General features: G+C 41.4%; 1 protein-coding gene across 1 annotated transcript; it reads right to left on the bottom strand.

Annotated features, from left to right (window-relative positions):
• Positions 1 to 433: 433 nt before the first annotated feature.
• Positions 434 to 13,521, bottom strand: LOC139638182 (dual specificity protein phosphatase CDC14AB-like). Its single transcript, XM_071512227.1, has 14 exons — positions 13,476 to 13,521; positions 11,952 to 12,042; positions 8,142 to 8,217; positions 7,878 to 7,970; positions 7,693 to 7,772; positions 5,798 to 5,864; positions 5,246 to 5,308; positions 4,187 to 4,274; positions 3,669 to 3,899; positions 3,369 to 3,507; positions 2,464 to 2,689; positions 2,131 to 2,219; positions 1,339 to 1,476; positions 434 to 482 (listed from the first exon to the last, which is right to left on the bottom strand). The coding sequence occupies exons 1-14, from the start codon at positions 13,519 to 13,521 to the stop codon at positions 434 to 436; spliced, it is 1,476 nt and encodes a 491-aa protein (XP_071368328.1).
• Positions 13,522 to 18,769: the final 5,248 nt, after the last annotated feature.

Consider the following 18,769-nt stretch of genomic DNA (forward strand, 5'->3'; position numbering starts at 1 on the left):
TGGTGACCAATGGCCAAACTCCCAAAAAAGTTGGTGTAGTCCTTTCAGCTTACCCTTTAGTGTTTCTTAAACTCTGGGTCAGGACCCCAAAAACGCCCCACATGAAAAGTGTAGTACTTTGTTGGACCCTGGCTTCAAACCATGCATTTGTCAAGGTTGATAAAATGAATAAGGCCAAGCCAACCACAGCACAACAGCCCACCACTTCCTCCAGTTGTCTGGAACCCAAAGTCTTTTTATTGGAACTGCACCGAACTGTTTTGATTTTAACATCAAAGCAGTAAAATGTAAAGAAAACATGTTGAATGTGAATTAAACTAATGTTGTACAGCTTTTGGTCCCTTGGGCCCGTCCGGTCGATTGTCCGCCTAGCTGGCAACTTCACCCCGCTTCCCACTTCCTGGTTAGCTGTCATGACGCGGTTACCGTGACGTCAGCGAATCACAGCAGGTTTAGTGCTGAACATACTGAGACTGAAGGGACTGGAGAGAGAGAGAGAGAGAGACAGAGAGAGAGAGAGAGGATTAGTCTACATCAGTGATTCTCAACCTTTTTCATATCAAGGGCCCCTAATTTAGTCCACATTAGAGCCATGGACCCCCATTTGATGAGATTTTGTCTCTCGGACCCAAATCTGCAAATATTATTATTGCAAGATATGATTTCTTCCAGAATTCCATGACTATCTGTATTGTAGATAGAGAGATAAAAGAGAAACTATGATCAAAACAGTTATTCTTCTACATTCTCTAATTGTATTAACTTCTTGTAAATGAAATAATGGTGAAGTTTAACAATTCATCAATTTGCTGGGGACCCCCTGGAACCCCTCAAGGACCCCTGGTGGTCCCCAGACCCCATGTTGAGAACCACTGGTCTACATGACAAGAGACTTCTAACAAAAAGAATATATGAAAAAACAAGTCAGAGACATATTGCGTTACCTAGCATGCAACACATTAATTAATTTTGTGACATGATAAATTAAATATACTTTTAAATATACTAAATATACTATTTAATACTTTAAATCACTTTATTTTCATTTGAGTATGACGTTTGCTTTTATTTCATAATTTTATTACATTATGGGAAGTTATGGCATGACTGGCTGCTACATGGTGTTATAAATTTACATTAACACCTGCCATTCACCATTTCAGCTGCTATATTTGTCAGTGCATTGATCCCACTGACTGCACTACATTTCAAAAGTTAATTTTCAAAAGTAGAGGTGGGGGAAGAAACTCAGTAAACTCGTACTAACCTTTAAACCAATTTTACAATCTATTACCCCTCGTCCATCTGACAAAAAGAAACAAACACATGGACAGTCACCTCTTGATGTGAGTGGCGGAGGAGGAGGAGCTTCGTACCAGCTGCTTGGTGGAGGAGGAAGAGGAGAAGGGGAGAGGGACTTTGGAGGACTTTGGAGGAGGAAGGATGGAACCATGGGCCGGCTTGGAGAGGTTAAACCTGGATGAGCAGAAAACAAAGAAAGAGACAGATATTAAGCTAATGTTTGCCAACAACAAACTCTGTAAAAGTTTTTTTTAATGCATTTTTACATGATTTTAACATGAAACAGAAGAGAGGGAGTCAGACAAATTAGATTACATTAGATTAGATCAACTTTAATGATCCTTGTGGGGAATTTTGGTCAAATAATATGATACAGCAAAGAAAAACAGGATATGAAGTAAGAATAGAGCAAACGGAGGGGCATTAAACACAATGCAACTAACAATTACAATACTAGAACATATTCAGTAAAAATATATGATTGAAAAGTATGAAAATATATGAATTACAGCATAGTTGCAGGGTGTGCCAAATAGCAGCCGTAGAACATAGTGAGACAAGGAGAAATGGATGAAAAATATGCAAAATATATGCATCATGAAAAGAAATGCTAAATGTAACGATACAGTATATGCAATATATAACGAAGGAGAAAATATGAGAATATGAAAACAATGATTTGACACTTGGTATGAACTTAACCCTCCCAAGCAACTGCACACTGTAAGGGTGAAAGTAGCCAGCAATGCACAGAAATGCCCAAAAAATGCAGGAAAGCACAAACACACACACACACACACACACACACACACACACACAGCAGTGTACCTTGTGGAGGAGGCAGATCTAGGTGGCCGTTGTCCTTTCAGTGCTCTCAGTTTGTCTCCCTGAGTTAGACCTGCATCCCTGCAGTTATACTACACACACACACACACACACACACACACACACACACACACAAAAACAAGGTTTGTTCAAACTGTCCCAAGTGGACCTCTATGGGCACTGCGGACTCTTTGTTGGCATCAGAAGGTAAAAAGTCAATCAAATTTGTTCAATAAAGAAAAAAAAAAACAGCAACTCTCTTCCTGTTTTGTGCCATAGAGCAATCTCCCTAATCTCTATAATAACCAATTGACACCTAAAAGTCCCGCCCCTCACCTCATCCAAGCTGTAGGATTTGTAGAGGGTGGTGTTGATTGACAGGTCGTCCATGCTGGAGAGCAGGCAGGACACGGGTTCCTGTTCCACGCCCTCGGAGGCAGAGCTGTCCTGTTGCTGTCGTTGCTGTTGATGGCGTTGCTGCTGTCGGCGACTCAGTCTCTGCTGGATGAGTTTCTGTTTGGAGCGGTGGACATCGCCCTGGACCCACAGACTGTGCTGTTTCCTACACACACACACACATACATGTAGATGCACACACATACACGTGTATCAGAGAATCATTGCTTCATATATAGGTTCAAACATTATGGGAGGTTTACTGATATAGATAGGAGGATCGTCTGTGAAGTGTGATCGTCTAGCCACAAAATCCTCAACACCAGTGAATAAGCTGTCACACAATTTCTGGGTAGTGAAGTCCTTCAATCGATCAAATATTCAAACAGTTATCTAGCTGGACTGACAGTGTAGAATAGTGGTTCTCAATGTGGGATCCGGGGACCACCAGGGGTCCTTAAGGGGGTTCCAGGGGGTCCCCATTAAACTGATGAATTGTTAAACTTCACCATTATATCATTTACAAGAAGTTAACACAGTTACAGAATGTAGACTGTTTTGATCATAGTTTCTCTGTTATCTCTTTGCCTACAATACAGATAGTCATGGAATTCTGGACAAAATCATATCTGACAATAAAAATATTCTCAGATTTGGGTCTGAGAGAGAAATGGGGGTCCATGGCCCTAATGTGTACTAACTTAGGGGTCCTTGATATGAAAAAGGTTGAGAATCACTGGTGTAGAAAACTCCTAGGTCTCCCATTAGCACCATTACACCAAAGGGAAAACATATTGCAACTAAACCATCTATATAGAAGAACCTCGACTGAGACTGAGACTCACTCCTCCAGGAAGTTCTGCTGGGGGCCGATGATGGATCCGGGCCGACAGATTCGGGTCCAGGCGATGGCCTCGGCCGCAGTGAACCGGAAGTGCTTCATCAGGTAGCAGCCAATCAGAGTGCCCGTGCGGCCTAAGCCGGCTGTGATTGGATGGTTGTTTTAAGACAGAAAGTGAAGAAGGGGAAGAGAAGAAAAAGTCTAGGATTCAGACTTGCAACACGGCATTCTCTATATCTTTCTCTATCTACCTGATGAAATAAACACACACATGTTAAGAGTTCCACACACCCCTTCCCCTCACCTTTACAGTGCACGGCCACAGCTCCTTCGGTGCTCTCGCACACGTGCAGGAAGCGCCTGGCGATGAGGTCGGAGGGCGTGGTCCCGTCCAGGAAGAAGAGGTCGTGGTGCTCGAAGCCCGCGTCCTGGAACCGCCGGCCGTCGTACAGCTTCCTGTTCAGGCGCACCACCGCCGTCACGTCGTTTTGGTGGAAGTACGGGAAGTACGCCTCCGGAGCGTGGAGAGGATAACCTGGAGGAAGAATAGAAGCATTATGAATTATTGGCATTGAGTTTAGTGGTTTCGAGTTATAATCTGTGACATTTTCATACAAATAAGTCTGTTTTGCTGTTGAATTGGTAGAAACCTGAAGAACTGTCTGTAGTGCAGGTGGGGTCACACTGAAACCTCCAGACTAGACAAACCTCTAGTGAATGAAGTAACAGTATTCCTCATTCTGCTGGGGACCCCCCGGAACACCCTCGAGGATCCCCAGGGGTCCCCAAACGCATTCTGGGAACCAGTAGTTTCAGACTCACCGTTCTCTATCTTACTGCGAGGGTGAGGACCGCTGAACGCCAGGATCTTCCCCGGGACGATCCAGTTCATGTCCCCGTTCTCTACCCGCTAGAGAGAGTAATCAAGACAGAAAGACATGGTGATGTAGTGGATTGCAGATGTGCTCCATTTTATGCAACTTTAAAAAATTATAATACGATATTGGTTCAGAGGCTTAAGTTTGGGAGCATTGGGAACCTTTGTCTCAGTATTCACCCTTCAACTCACTCTTTCATAATATAAATCAAATTCGTTTTTCCTTATCCTCAGTGAGGGTTTAAGGTTGCAGGGTCATTTTCATTTATTGTTTTCGTAATGTGGGTGTTGTGAAGCCCTTTGAGACTGTAACTGTGCTAATACAAATACACTTGACTTGACTTCTATAGGGGGCTTTCTATTTGGAGGTGGTTGTGTTAAGAGAGTGTTAAGAAAGTAGAGATTAGGGCTAAAGACAAGACTAGTTTACTGTGTCACAGTAAACTACATTATCAGGGTTAGGGTTACTAGTCACTTTTACTTAGAACATTACTGAATGGATCTACAGCCACACCTCAATCTATTTCAGTCTCTCTTTCTAGCCTGGTTGTTATATATTTAGCCATTTGTGTACAGCTAATCCTCAAATGGACCTCCATGATGGAGTCGGACTAGGAGATTTGTTTTTTTAAGCATGCTTTTTCTTTTTAATTATATTCATGCATTTATTTATATTTCTTTTCTCTGTTGTTTTAAGATCATGCCTTTTTTGTTGGACTTGTAGAATTGTGGATCATATTCTATGCTGTGTAAGTCTAAGTACGATTGAGATGCATGTACAGTATATGTATATAAAGTATATGTTTGTCTTGTACTGAAAATCCATCCCTTGAATAAATCAGATACAAACAGAAAGATAGACAGAAAGAGTCAAAGGTCAAAATCCGTCCAGCCAAAATGTCTCTTGCATTATTGTAACTCAGAGGAATATGATGATGATTCTAGTTTGCGAGAGTTATCTAACGATGAGTCCATCATAACCGTTATTGTCCATCTGCCCTCACCTCATAATGTTCATATTCCTCTACATCAAAGCTTTCAAAGTCCAGGAAGCCATACTGTAATGCCTGGAGGAGACAGAGACAGGGTGAGAGAGAGAGAGAGAGAGGGAGGCAGAGAGGGGAGAGAGGACAGCATGTTATTCCCTGACTCAGGGCAGCATGCTATTAAATCTGACCTGCAGTCTGACTCTGTGATGTAACCCCACTCCTCTCTCCCTGACCTCTGTTGGTTTTTCTCTTCTGTATAAACTTTAATAAGACTAAAGGATTAAGCATGAGAACAAGACGCAGAGGGAGGGAGGGAGGGAGGGAAGGTAGAGACCAGTGAATGAAAAGGTGGGTGAACTATGACCGGTGTCCATTAAATGCATAATAAACAACTGATCACAACTAATGTTACCCTCCATTACTTGCCTGGTTGAGATGTGTATGTGTGTATGGGAGGGGTGAAGTAAATATCTACATCACAGCAAAGTACTTTCACATGGTTTAGTGTCATTTAGTTCAGCTTAGTTTTGTTTAGTTCCATTTAGTGTGGGCTTGGTTGTTGTTTACCTTGCGTATTCCTTGTAGGCAGTCGAAGACGGTGAGGTTGTAGAAGCATTCCCCCACCGCCGCATCCCTAGGACACACACACACACACACACACACACACACATTATTCTTTGCCCTTTGATCATCCTATCCTATGCTACTGCTGTACCCTGTTATCCAAACACCTATAAAATACAACTTTGACTTTATATTGTATTCTACTGTGGACTTGCAGGGTTCTGCTAGTTCTGGTGTTGCTGCCAGTATTTCTGTAGCACTACAAAGGCATCACTTCTCAGCCAAATAGGTCAGAGTCAATAATGTTAGTAGTACAACTGGCCGATAAAAATACAAAATAGAGTAGATGCTTCACTTTGGCTCACCAACAATCTAAAAATATGCGGCTCGGATGGGAATGTACAAGGATGAATGTGTATGCTGGTGGTTAGTTTCCATTTTACATTTAATCCAAAATGCATTTGTGTTGCTGCAATCTATGTGCAGAGCTCTATTCCAAGGTCCCACAGCTCAAACCTATTGACAATAAAGTTAAGCTGATTGGACATGGTAATTGGTTGTAGCGCAACATAAACTTTCATTGCAACTTTGATTCACAGACAAAATGCTTTCATGATGAAACGAATGAATGCAGAGGTGATGGATTCTACCACATGAAATGAACAAATGTCCATCAGTGATGGAACTTTTTGAGGCAATATAGATGAGCAATATTGCATTTATGGATAGGAAAATGGGACAAAGGCCCCCTTTACACCTGCCATTAACATGTGTCTCGTGTCCAGACTGTCTAGACATGATGTAGCTGGATTACATTTACACCTGACACTAAATTGTGTCTCAGTATACACACTGAAATTGAATTGCAGAATGCAGTGCACGCCACTTCCTCTCATGATATTTTCATCCATTAAAATGAACAGTAAACACCTCGTCAGGCTTGTTCCCCTGCACCAGTGTTTGACAACACTGAAACACATTACATTTCTGCTTTGTTGTTAATGTGGCCAAATGAGTCTGTCCTCCTCAAGAGGTAGTTTGGGTGAAAGCGGCCCTTCAATGCATCTTTGGTGCATTTATACCTGGATTTGATCTGTGCACGGTACAGTCACAATCAGATCATCCAGGATGCATGTTAATGCCAAGTGGGAAGGGGGTCTAAATCAATGTTGATAGCATAGTGGGCAAAAAGAAACAGAAGTACCATATAACACGAGGATTGTAAAATGATGCTGGTCATAATTGTTGGCTGAATCGTTCATCTACGTTGTGTGGAATCATTAGAAGCATTGCTATCCCATGTATTTTGAGATTGGTGGCCCTTACATCTACAGTATGTGGACTAGAGACCTGACAAGACCTGTAAAAAGTTCAACAAGCATAATCCCTCTGGAACTGGTGGCACCTGAGTCAGGCATTACTTGGCTTGTCCTTGAACCTTCCCAGACCCATCTGAGCCCAAAGTTTTAATCCCAATCCCAGCCTGATTTGCTGGGCTTGTAGTCAGGACTGCAGTAAATTGGCCCGAACCCAAACCAAATCACCACACTGCAGCAATGGCATCACTCTTACTCTGGGACCTCAGTGTGTGTGTGTGTGTGTGTGTGTGTGTGCCAGGGGCAGGCTAAACAGGGATTTGCAGCAAACCCAGTATCTCTAGCTAGGCAGTCAAGAGAGATACCAAACACACACACACACACACACACACACACAAGGACTGCATTGGTAAAGCTAAAGAGATAATCCCCATCATTTTGCTAAATAATGTGATCACGATTATCAGACTCAGTGATTTTCCCCACTATTTTCCCACTCCATCCCAAATTTCACAAAGTAAATAATCTGTGTGTGTGTGTGTGTGTGTGTGTGTGTGCGTGTGTGTGTGTCTCTAGGCCTACCTGAAAGGCAGGTAGGCTGTGTTGTTTCCTGAGATCAGAGTCCTGTAGGCCTCTTCTGGACTCCTCTTCAAATAGATTACCTAGTGGCGGAGGGCGAGTATTATTTACAATAGATAGATGGATAGATAGATAGATAAATAAATAGATAGATAGATAGATAGATAGATAGATAGATAGATACTTACAGCGTAGGCACCGATGAGTACAGCAGCGTTGGCTCTCCTCTTCTGGTCATAACTGGTGTAGTGGACCAGTTTCTTTCTGGATACAGTGAAGGACTGAAGTGACAAAATAAAGTCAACACCTAATCAATAATAACCCGTAACAACTCCACTGTACAGGTAATACATGAACAGTCAGACAGTAGAGAACAGAAGAGTACTACCTCCATCACCAATATGAACACAAATCACTTGTTTAGCTTGACTCTTTTCCTCAGTCTCTCTTACCTTGAGCTTCTTGTTGAGCTTGCAGCAGTACTTGTACAGCATGGCCAGGTTGAGGGGGCCGAAGTCAGCATAGAAACTGAAACACACCGAGAAACAGAGGATGGGTCATATGCATTTTTGTATTTGGTTTGTTTCGATTTCTGCTGCCCAGTTACGAGTGAACCCGGGCTTGTGAGCAAAAGTCACATGGACTGGTTTACTGGACAGAGTTTTGGTAACCTGTCATCCCGCCAGGTTAGAGATTTGGCAGCGGGGGGAGGGAGTCAAATCAAATCCGATTCCTGTCGCTGTAACTTTAGCTAAGCATGCTGGACTTGTCTGCGCTCTTCTTCTCTGGTGTTCAAACCAGGTAAGAACACATGAAGAAAGAGCTGAATGTGAGCATGAGTCCAGACTTTCCAAGCACGAGGAACTGCTGGCTATCAGATGTCAACGTCTGTCTCCTTATACCCATAATCCCTTGTGCTTTGGGGTCGTTTCCTGTAGTTGGTTGGGTTTCGTTCTCACTCAGTCTCACGTCTGTTGGAAGAGGACTGAGACACATTTTCAGGCGTATTGTTGTGGTTATTTTGTGCCACCTGAGTGAAGCTCAGACACCGTATATACTGTAAAAAAACATTTTTCGAGTGGGTGGACTTCATGCTGTCCTTTAAAACGGAAACATCTGAAACACAGCAGAGCCCACTCTAGGTGTCTCTGTGGCTCAGTAGGCTGGGATGCATGACATGTATTCACAGCTTTGTGGGTTGAATTCTGCCACTGTCACTCTCCACTGCATACTGACTAATAAAACAGGAATTCCGTGAACATATCCTGCCATTAAATAAAGAAAACGGAACATGAAAGTGACCCAGTAATCACAGATAGGCACGTGATTTGCATTAGTGTGTCTTGTACAGCCAGGCCACAGCAGCACACTTCCTGGTGTACTTTAATAATCTCCTACAGCTAAGACAGTTAACATGGCCTCCTTGTTTGAGCCAGGATTTCCTTTTGCTGGGGCCAAACCATTCTCACTCAAAGTATGTCACCCTACCACCCCCAGTGCAACATCTCTGGGTTACTTTCTGCATTCTATTGCCAGCAGAGATGATTTTCCAAATGGGTTACAGTTTCATGTCAGCAAATAGAGCTTTTAATCTGTTTTGGCACCGGCACTGTTAGGCCTCATTTGACCCAGCAGTGGAAAAGTGGCTGGTCACATCACAGGCCTTTGGCACCTCACCGGGGTTGAAGCTGCGTGTTAATTAAATGGTATGGCCGCAGGGCAGTAAGGTGGCAGACGCTAATATAAAGTCTATCTATAGACAGACATGCCATGATGATGAAGTGACATCCTATCAAGCCTGTGCAGAGCCATAAAAAAAGAGAAAGTGCAATTTTCATTGGCAGCCATGTTCCACAATCCTGCTCGATGGCTGCAGCTTAGCAGCGGGTGGTTTATTGTAAGCTGATTTTTTACAATATTGTGCATCTCACCATGGTGATATGATGGAGGGCACTGCTACACTTTGCAGCCAACAGCTCTTAGTATTAGAGAAGGGGTGTCAACATGGCACCCAGTGATCAGCCTGGTCATACTCTATCTATGGCTCTCCTACTATAATGTCAATGTTAGATTTGTGAACAACCTGGACATGAAATCAGTAGTCTCTGTAGTTTCTCTGAAGACACAACCTATTAGTCATTTTAATCAACTTACATTCAACTAGTAGCTTATAATAATGTTTTGAAAGCGCAGTCTATAATGAAACGTTATTTTGGGAGCATCTTGCTTCCTTAATGTGATGTGTTTCCTGTTGAAACAGGATGTCGGGGTGGGATGTAACGCGGGGAGGGATCTGTCAAAAGTGTAAACCGATGGGATATCACTTAGGGAGAAAATGCTGTATATTTGATAGAGGGAAGGAAGTTTTACAGTTAATGATAGATGTTCCTTTTATCTTCTAAAAGGAATTAGGCCAGTTTGATGTTCAAATGGACTTTCAAGCCTATAATATTATTTACAGAGTACAATTGCATTGTTATTATAGCAAGGAAATATAGTTACAGTATTTTGTATATGTGTTGTTGTTTTGGTTAATGCTGATGACCAAGATCATTGTCTACATTAGGGGAAATGTAGGCCTCTAATATAGCAGACGCAGTGATCCAGTGGTGAAAGTGTCCAGTCCAAATGGTGTCATCCAGTGTCTGTCCTAAATCCCTGTCCATCACCAGGGCCCAGCCACTGATCTCATCTTGACCTATATCTTACAGTGGGATCATAACCACTGGCTTAACGTGCATGGGAATGCATGGCACGAATAGTGTGCTTCACATATAGGCCCGGAATTCAAATGAACAAATGGCTAATTTCTTGTCAGTGTAGGCTTTGAATAGAAATGAATGGACCCTTCCTCTCAAATGAATGCATTTGCTTGTCCTACTGTGCAGGAAGAATGAATGGTTTAGGTCAGAATGAATGGCTTACTTCTGATGGAAATCAATGGTTTTGTGCTTATAAAGGGCTGGAATACAAATGACTTGGGTCTACATTGTGAAAGAAGGAAGGAGGGAAGGGAGGAAGGGAGGAAGGAAGGAAGGAAGGAAGGAAGGAAGGAAGGAAGGAGATTAACATGACTGGGCTGCTTCCTAGGCCTCCTGTACATCTAAAGGAAGTTTTTTCTACTGTATATTTCCACTCCCCTGGGTTAGTGTAGACTTACTTGTGTTAATGACACTGAGGGTGAAGGAATGGGTAAAACTCTTAGAGTCTGCTGTACTGAATATGTTGAGGATTGATTAGAGACTGTAGGGGTCAAAGGTGTGAAGGGTAAGAGGTGTGTGTGTGTATATACACTACAAATGTGTATACAATGTATAGCTGGCCACATAGGTGTCAATTCAACAATCCCTATGCTATGCCAAAGTCCCTTTCTGGAGACAAAGTGGAGTGTTTATTGTGGTGAAAGGACGTGTTTTAATCACTATTTGGGTTCAGCTGTTGTGAGTGTGCATTGGACAGTGGCGTTCCCTGCAAAGTACAGATAAGTAAAGCTCTACAGTGAAGTAAGTTACCAAATTTTGAACACAAAAGAGTCTCCTAAACAGCAGTGAGTGAGCGCTCTGTCCAGAGAAAGCTGGACTCACCAATCAAACCTCCACCAGACACTAAGAAGAAGACATTTAGTTTACTGACTTTCTACTTAATGAAGTACTTTCAAAAACTCAAACAGTGATCACCTGCTGCCACTTGGCTGCTGAGATAGTCTGCAAATGTATGCAAGAGGCTGATTTAAAGCACTGGTGATAATATCAGCTGGATGTGGAATCATCACAAAATGACTCAGCAGATATGGGAGGAAGAGGGTTCATTACAAATAGCATCATGAACAACTTGCCAAAGAGTTTGCCTGTTTGCAACATTATATAAATTCTATCAGTAATGTTTGCATTAATAGTAGTCAACCAACAGCCGCAATGCCATGTAACAATTGTGAACAAAACGTTACAGAGATCGAAATCAGATGTCAGTTGCAAAACTCGGGCCTATTATTGAATAGTTGGCACCAGCATTGCTTTGCAAGTAATTACTATTCACTACAATCACATAATTTTTGCCTGCATATGCATATATTCCAATTGAAATTTGTGAGATATTGTGAATTTTTCTACATACAAACCCCGGACTACAGCAACTACTTCTACAGCAAAACCCATCAGCTGTTTCTCCAGAATAGCTTGCTGAACCATTTGAACCTTCTAGTGATCCAGCTGTGTTGACCTGACCCGGTCTTGTAAAAACAAGGTCTTATCATAGACACTTACCTCTCATAGATGAACTCGTCATCCGAGCTGAAGTAGTGGGTGTTGGCCGTATTCTTTGGTTTGACACGCAGGGTGGCGAAGTACAGACGGTCTGAGGTGTACAACACACACACACACACACACACACACACACACACACACAGGCAGCCAGACATAGACAGAGACGGGGAAAAAGACAGCAGGCAGACAGAGAACACTGAATTATCTATAACTGTTCTGAGTTAAATTTGTATGTGTTATCACTGAGGAGCCACATCAAAGACCATTTTCTCGGCCACTGGTTCTCAGACATTTTCATGTCACGGACCCCCAAATAGACACACATTAGACCACGGACCCCCATTTGTTATGTTTGTTACGTCCCAGGGACCCATATAGCAAGGGCTACTGCTGTTGATTTAGTATTGAATTGTATAGAGATAATAGTGGTGAGAGTGAAACCAATGATTACAATAGTCATATACAATCTAATTGGGATCATTTCACATGAGTTATAGTGCTAGGGGACCCCCTCAAGGACCTCTGCAGGCCCTCGGACCCCACTTTGAGAACCACTGATATGGTGTTCTAAACCAGGATCTTTGTTTTAACTCCCCTCACATTGTTATTGACCCACCACCCATCATCACCCTAAATTACACAATGTTGCCTGTTATTTAATGTGTGTCTTAATATATCTTAATCCCAGCAGTGTTGTAATCAATGTTGTGCAAATTACTCCAAAATGTAATCTAATTACAAATGATCTGTCTACAAGAAACAATCAATTACTGGTAAGGTAGGCCTATCAAGGTAATAAGACTGTTGGTTTCTTATTGAGTTATATCCAGTGATTTGAGGAAGAAATCACTATAATATTCCTAGGATTTAATGTGTCTATTATAGGCTACTCAATAGTGAGTGTATAGTGACTTTACTGTACTTAATAGTTATATTTTTTATCTCCTATGGCATCACTGTAATTTTCCTATAATTTTCCAGTAGGATATTTAGAATTCGTTTATAACTTTGCTGTGATATTTGTGTAATAGACTTATAAAATGTATTATAGGATTACTGTAGGTCTGTTTCATAAAGTGTTGTTTGGTAATCTAGAGCAGTGATTCTCAACCTTTTTCATATCAAGAACCCCTAATTTAGTCCACATTAGGACCACGGACCCCCATTTGATGATGAAATCTGAGAATATTTGTATTATTAGATATGATTTTGTCCAGAATCCCATGACAATCTGTATTGTATGTGATGTTAGAGAGATAACAGTGAAACTATGATCAAAATAGTCATTCCTCTACATTCTCTAATTGTGTTAACTTCTTGTAAATTAAATAATGGTGAAGTTCAATATGCTGGGAACCCCCTGGAACCCCCTCAAGGACCCCTGGTGGTCCCCGGACCCCACGTTGAGAACCACTGATTTAGAGAAGGGCAATAATTCGGATAATTTAGTGATTTTGTTATTTTCCCCCACTATCATTATTAGGTAAAAACTGTATGAAATATCGATAAATCAGTGTGACTTACCCTTGATAAATTCTGACGCACCGGACTGCTCATATTCCTCTGCCATTTGACTCAATAATATAGACGATTTTTTTTTTTAGAAAGAGGAGTATCCTTCTATCCAAGTCTACATACAATTCAACACGTTGTCTTGTCTGTGGGTTATCTGTGCTGAGGCCAGTGGAGATGAGTCCTCAGTCGCACTATTTCTCCATGGAATATCAAGAAAACAGGTCCAGTATTCCTTTTAACCTGCGACGAGCCTCTCATTACTCAGAAAAACGCGTCCAACTCTCGAAAAAGTCGAACAAACTATTTTATTTGGATGAATTTGTTGCTGCTCGAGTCCCACGTTTTACTATTGTGACAAACTGACAATCCAGACGCGCGAAAAGTCTCCCAAATCAAGTCAAACCAAAATAACTCCGCTCATTTCCTCTGAACATGCCGACTCCGGCGGAATAAAATAGTTCCTCATAAGTGATTCAGTCGAGTTTGAATTACAGTGTTTCCCTCCGAGAAATATTCCAGTAAATTCCTGTCCGAGACGAGACGCATCAGTCTGTTCATGAGTCAGGAGGACTGATAATCTCACAGTTTGCACATGCTCGGTCAGTGGCTACACACACGCGCGCGCGCACACACAGATACACACTTTTGGGCACGTCGTTAAAGCCTGGTAGAGTAGTAGCAGACCGGCTGGATGACCCGTATGCCTGTCCGCGTGCGCGTGTCTTAAAGTGTGCGTGCGTGCATGTCTGCGTGTGTGTGTGTGTGTGTGTGTGTGTGTGTGTGTGTGTGTGTGTGTGTGTGTTTTCAGAGAAATCACTACAAAATTCCTATAATATTCCTATAGGGTCTTATAGTGAGTCTATGGTACTCAGTAGTGATGTTATTGTATATTCCTATAATATTCCTATAATAGGGACTTATAGTTGTGTTGTGATATGGTAAGACATTACATGAAAATCCTATAATTCCTATAATATCCCTATAGAAATGTATAGTCTATGTTTCTCAATTGTGTGTTTATACTGACCTTATGGTAGCCTACTTCATGGTATTTTATTTTTGTATCTCTTATGTGTCTTATAATATACAATTTCTGTTCTTATAGTATTCCAATGATACAACTATAATATGCCTATAATAAATTCCTATTCTGATAACTCCTATAATATTCCTATAGGACTTCTAGTTTTGCTGTGATATTTGTACCCATGTAAAATGTATCACAGGATTACTATGGTCATTTTTCCTAAGGGCCAATAGGTTTGTGCTGCCCGTCCAGCGTCTGTCCTGAGGAATGTAGTTTCCCACTGTCACCCAAGGGTGTGGTGCCAGTTAAGGCCTGGGTGCCAAATGTCTGAGCCCTTCAGTGACACCCGGATTGTTGGGCTGAGCTGTTTTTAAACTGCTCACTGGGAATTTCCACATGGGTCCAACTGTACATATGCTTCAAACATACAATGAACGGATCTTTGCACACATCAAAAGTGTTTTAATTGGTGATTGTCTTTGTTGCTGGCAGCTTTAAAGACAAACCACCCTCACTAATATTCATATAATATTCCTATGGGGACTTATAATGTGTGTCTTTCTACTCTCTCAGTAATTCTTTCTCTTTCACAATAGGTATTTTTTATCTTCTATGGTATCACTATATTCCTATAATCTTCCTCTAAGGACATATAGTATATCTATGGTACTCAATAGTGAGATTATAGTGACTTTACAGTGCTTTATGGTATGTTTTTATCTCCCATGGCACCATAATATTCTCATAATATTCCTTTAGGGACCTAGACTGTGTCTATGGTGCATTTGTAGTGACTTTACATAATTTATGGTACTTTTTATCTCCTATGGTATCACTATAATATTCCTACCACTATAATATTCCTACAGTAATCCAATACAGTCATAAACACAACATGGATCTACTGGGGAGACATCCTGTTGTGTGTGAATTCATGGTATAGTCTCTATGAGAGACACTCACACACAGCTGGCAGAGCATTAGTTCGATGTGTGATATCATAACTGTGTGTGTGTGTGTGTGTGATAGATAATGTCTATTTTGCGTAGGCGTGGCTCTGCATCACCTCTATCTGACAGCAGGTAGCCAACCAGTTGTATGCCAGAGTGCCCAGGACACACAGCATGTTTTTGGCCTGTTGTCATGACGCCATGCCAAAGCTGTGCTCGCATCCCTTCACGTGTGCCGCTGATGACAACAGGCTAACACACCGACCAACAGAGGTGCGAGGCAGCTCACGTTTACACCACCCATCCAACACACACACAAGGGGGTGGGAGTCCAGGGGTCCCCAGCAAAATATTTCATATAATTATTTTTTAACTTTATCGCAGAGAAAGAGAATATTAGAATGACTACTGTAATCATAGGTTTCACTCTCACCTCTGTCATGCTACAATAATAATTCAGGTGCAACATGTCGTCCCCCATGATTAATGCTTCTTGAGCCAATCAGTAACAAGATGCATCATCCCTCCAACTTTCATCCAAATCGGGGCAGTGGTGTATAGTAGAAGTTATGGCCTTTCAAAGTTCACATTTTTCTCATTAATTACATCGTCCCCGTCAGGACAATCAGCGTATTTTTTTTAAACGCCAGAACACAGAAGTACCAAAATGCATCAGCCCACCAAGTTTTTTGTACACAACGTACAAATTATCATCAATGGCTTGAGCCAACAGAAGACAAACTGACATCGTTTTGAATGTCCAGAAAGGAGAAACCCAAACCTCAACAGAAGCTATCGTGTTAGATGGCTGGTTGACTCATATATTTAGAGCATAGTGCAAATAACACCAGTGTTTTGGGTTTGATCCCCATATTGTGAAATTGTAAAGGTCAGACATGCATAATGTTCACATTTGCTGCATGCTGTCTCAGTAAAACTATTCCAAAAAGCTTAATTTTCATCTCCATATCAAACTCTTCAAGAGCTACGAGGAAGTCGTCAATTGAAGTGTAACGGCAACCTAGTGTGTGAGTTATCTGAGCTGTAATATGGTTTCAAATAGCTGAGCATAAGTAACATAAGCTTTAACATATGTAACACAAGTAACATAAGGTCTGTGGTTTGTAAGCATTGGGATAGTCCACCAAGGTGGCCATTTTGAATTTATAGGCCATTTTGGAAATTAATTTAAGATACATTGTCTCTTTGTAATGTAATGGAAGTAACAAATTACTTTTACTCTTGTTACTGTAATTGAGTAGCTTTTTGTGTACCTGTACTTTTTAAGTTGCTGTTTGAAGCCACTAACCGAAGAGTATGTTTTAATTGAAGTACTTTACTACATTTTTAAATCACATTGTTAAACATTTTGTAGGCACTTAATGAGCACTGCTTGGCTAAAGTTGACTTAAGAAACTGTAACATGAAATGCTAAAAATGATCTATTATGGTTGCTTAGTTAACATCAATCCAGCTAGAGTATTATTGGTTTGTGTTTGCGCGGTTGTTGTCTAGCTAGTTCGCTAGCCTTGCCAGCTAGTTCGATAGCTAGCATTGAACGACAGAAGGGAAGTTTATCTGCAGACTTTAGTGTTGTCAGCCATGTTGGAGCCAGAGAGGAACACACTTCAGTCTGTTTTAAATATCTTTCCGTTTCTTCTGAAGTCAGCCGAGACGTTAGCTTGTTTATGGTCGCTTGTTGTGGAGTCTGTGGTTATGATGGAGCTGTTTGGGACTCAACATGGCAATGCAACAAAACACTGACATCACTGCAAGTCATGGATAACAACATGAAAACGTGCAATGTCTAGCAATGGCCTCTAATGGCCTGTAACATTAGCTAAATGCTGTCATAGCGCAGCAGACAGTTGCTATCATATCTGTCCTTGCAAAGAAGAACCTTATACATACATTTATTGCTGCTCACTTTCTTTACCTTGACAGACACTTTACAGTTACAAGACAATTCAAACACTCACTGTGATTATTTCTGGGATAAACCCGAACTTTCTTTCAATGTTGAGGGAAATGGTTGGGTTTGATGATTGCAAGACAAGTCAGACACTCATTGTTTACTGTGTTTATTTCCTCTATGAACTGGAACTCTATTTTGAGTAAGATGTGAGTAAGACGTGACTGTCTGTTCCCTTTGTAGAACAGACCCTTGTATAAGAATTCCTTTAACTTGGTCATTTTTAGTCACCTTACACTCCTGTACAACCTCTAACCTGGACAGACGGACACACACACACACACACACACACACACACACACACACACACACACAGAGCTTTGCATACGGGACGGGTAGGCCTATTCCTGGTCTAAGCTCCATCCGCTCCAGTTAGCCAATTAGACATCAGATTAACAGTTGGAAGGAAACGCGAGCAGGGTCATGGCTGAGGACACTAGCACCATAGACATGAGCTGAAATACAAGATAACAAGACAAATAAACTTTACTGATTTAGCACTTTATAACACAGAGATGCAAACTGATGTAAGGACATTAAAACGATAATAAGTGTGTCAAAAGTTATTAATATTAGCAATAAAACTGTCAGAGGTGAATTGAAATCAGGGTCGAACCAAAACGGGCCAATACAACAGGAATAAAATAGTTAAACTATACACATAAATCAGTCTATTAAAATCCATTATGTTATTTAAGACATGTGCCTGTGCCATAAAGCAATCCAGCAGATTTCCCTCCAAATCTGGCCTGGTGGCTCACAATGTAAAATACAGAATAGAGGCTGGTAGAGGCTGACAATCTTCTCAGTGATGGTCTTGTTTCTTTATGGTAATTATGCTAATGTCTCAAATTTAATGTGTTAGTCATTTATTGATGTCGAAATGCTACACAGAGCACCTTTAAGTGAAGAAGGCGGTAAACAAAAATTGACAAAAGTGCAAGAGGGCACTGAATAGCAGGACAAAGTGGCAGGAGTACAAATACAAGTACATCCTAAACTGGGCAGCAGACTCCCACAACCAGCCTCATTTTCCAGGAAATCTAAGTGTAAAGTTTTTTAAAAAATAAAATGGATTTTGGAATGCGGAAGCCTATTGTGGAACGGCTCCCGACAATAATCAACTTAACCAATCATGCTTCAGTTAACAGCATGTCTGGTTCATGTTCTCATCACTCCCTCTCTCCACCGACGCAAAGCAGACTCACACTGCATGGGTGTATCATGCGTGTGTGTGTGTGTGTGTGTGTGTGTGCCAGTAGAGCTACCTGAGGACAGCAGACAGTTACCACACTGCCAGGAACGACTGTAGTCCTCATGAGCTTGGACTCTGTGCTGAAATAGTATTTAGAGA

The sequence above is a fragment of the Centroberyx affinis genome, unplaced genomic scaffold (genome assembly GCF_046629955.1).
Source record: "Centroberyx affinis isolate AG114_WGS23_722 - 3 ecotype Tasmania unplaced genomic scaffold, CSIRO-AGI_Caff_v1 ptg006177l_1, whole genome shotgun sequence".
Classification (NCBI taxonomy): domain Eukaryota; kingdom Metazoa; phylum Chordata; class Actinopteri; order Beryciformes; family Berycidae; genus Centroberyx; species Centroberyx affinis.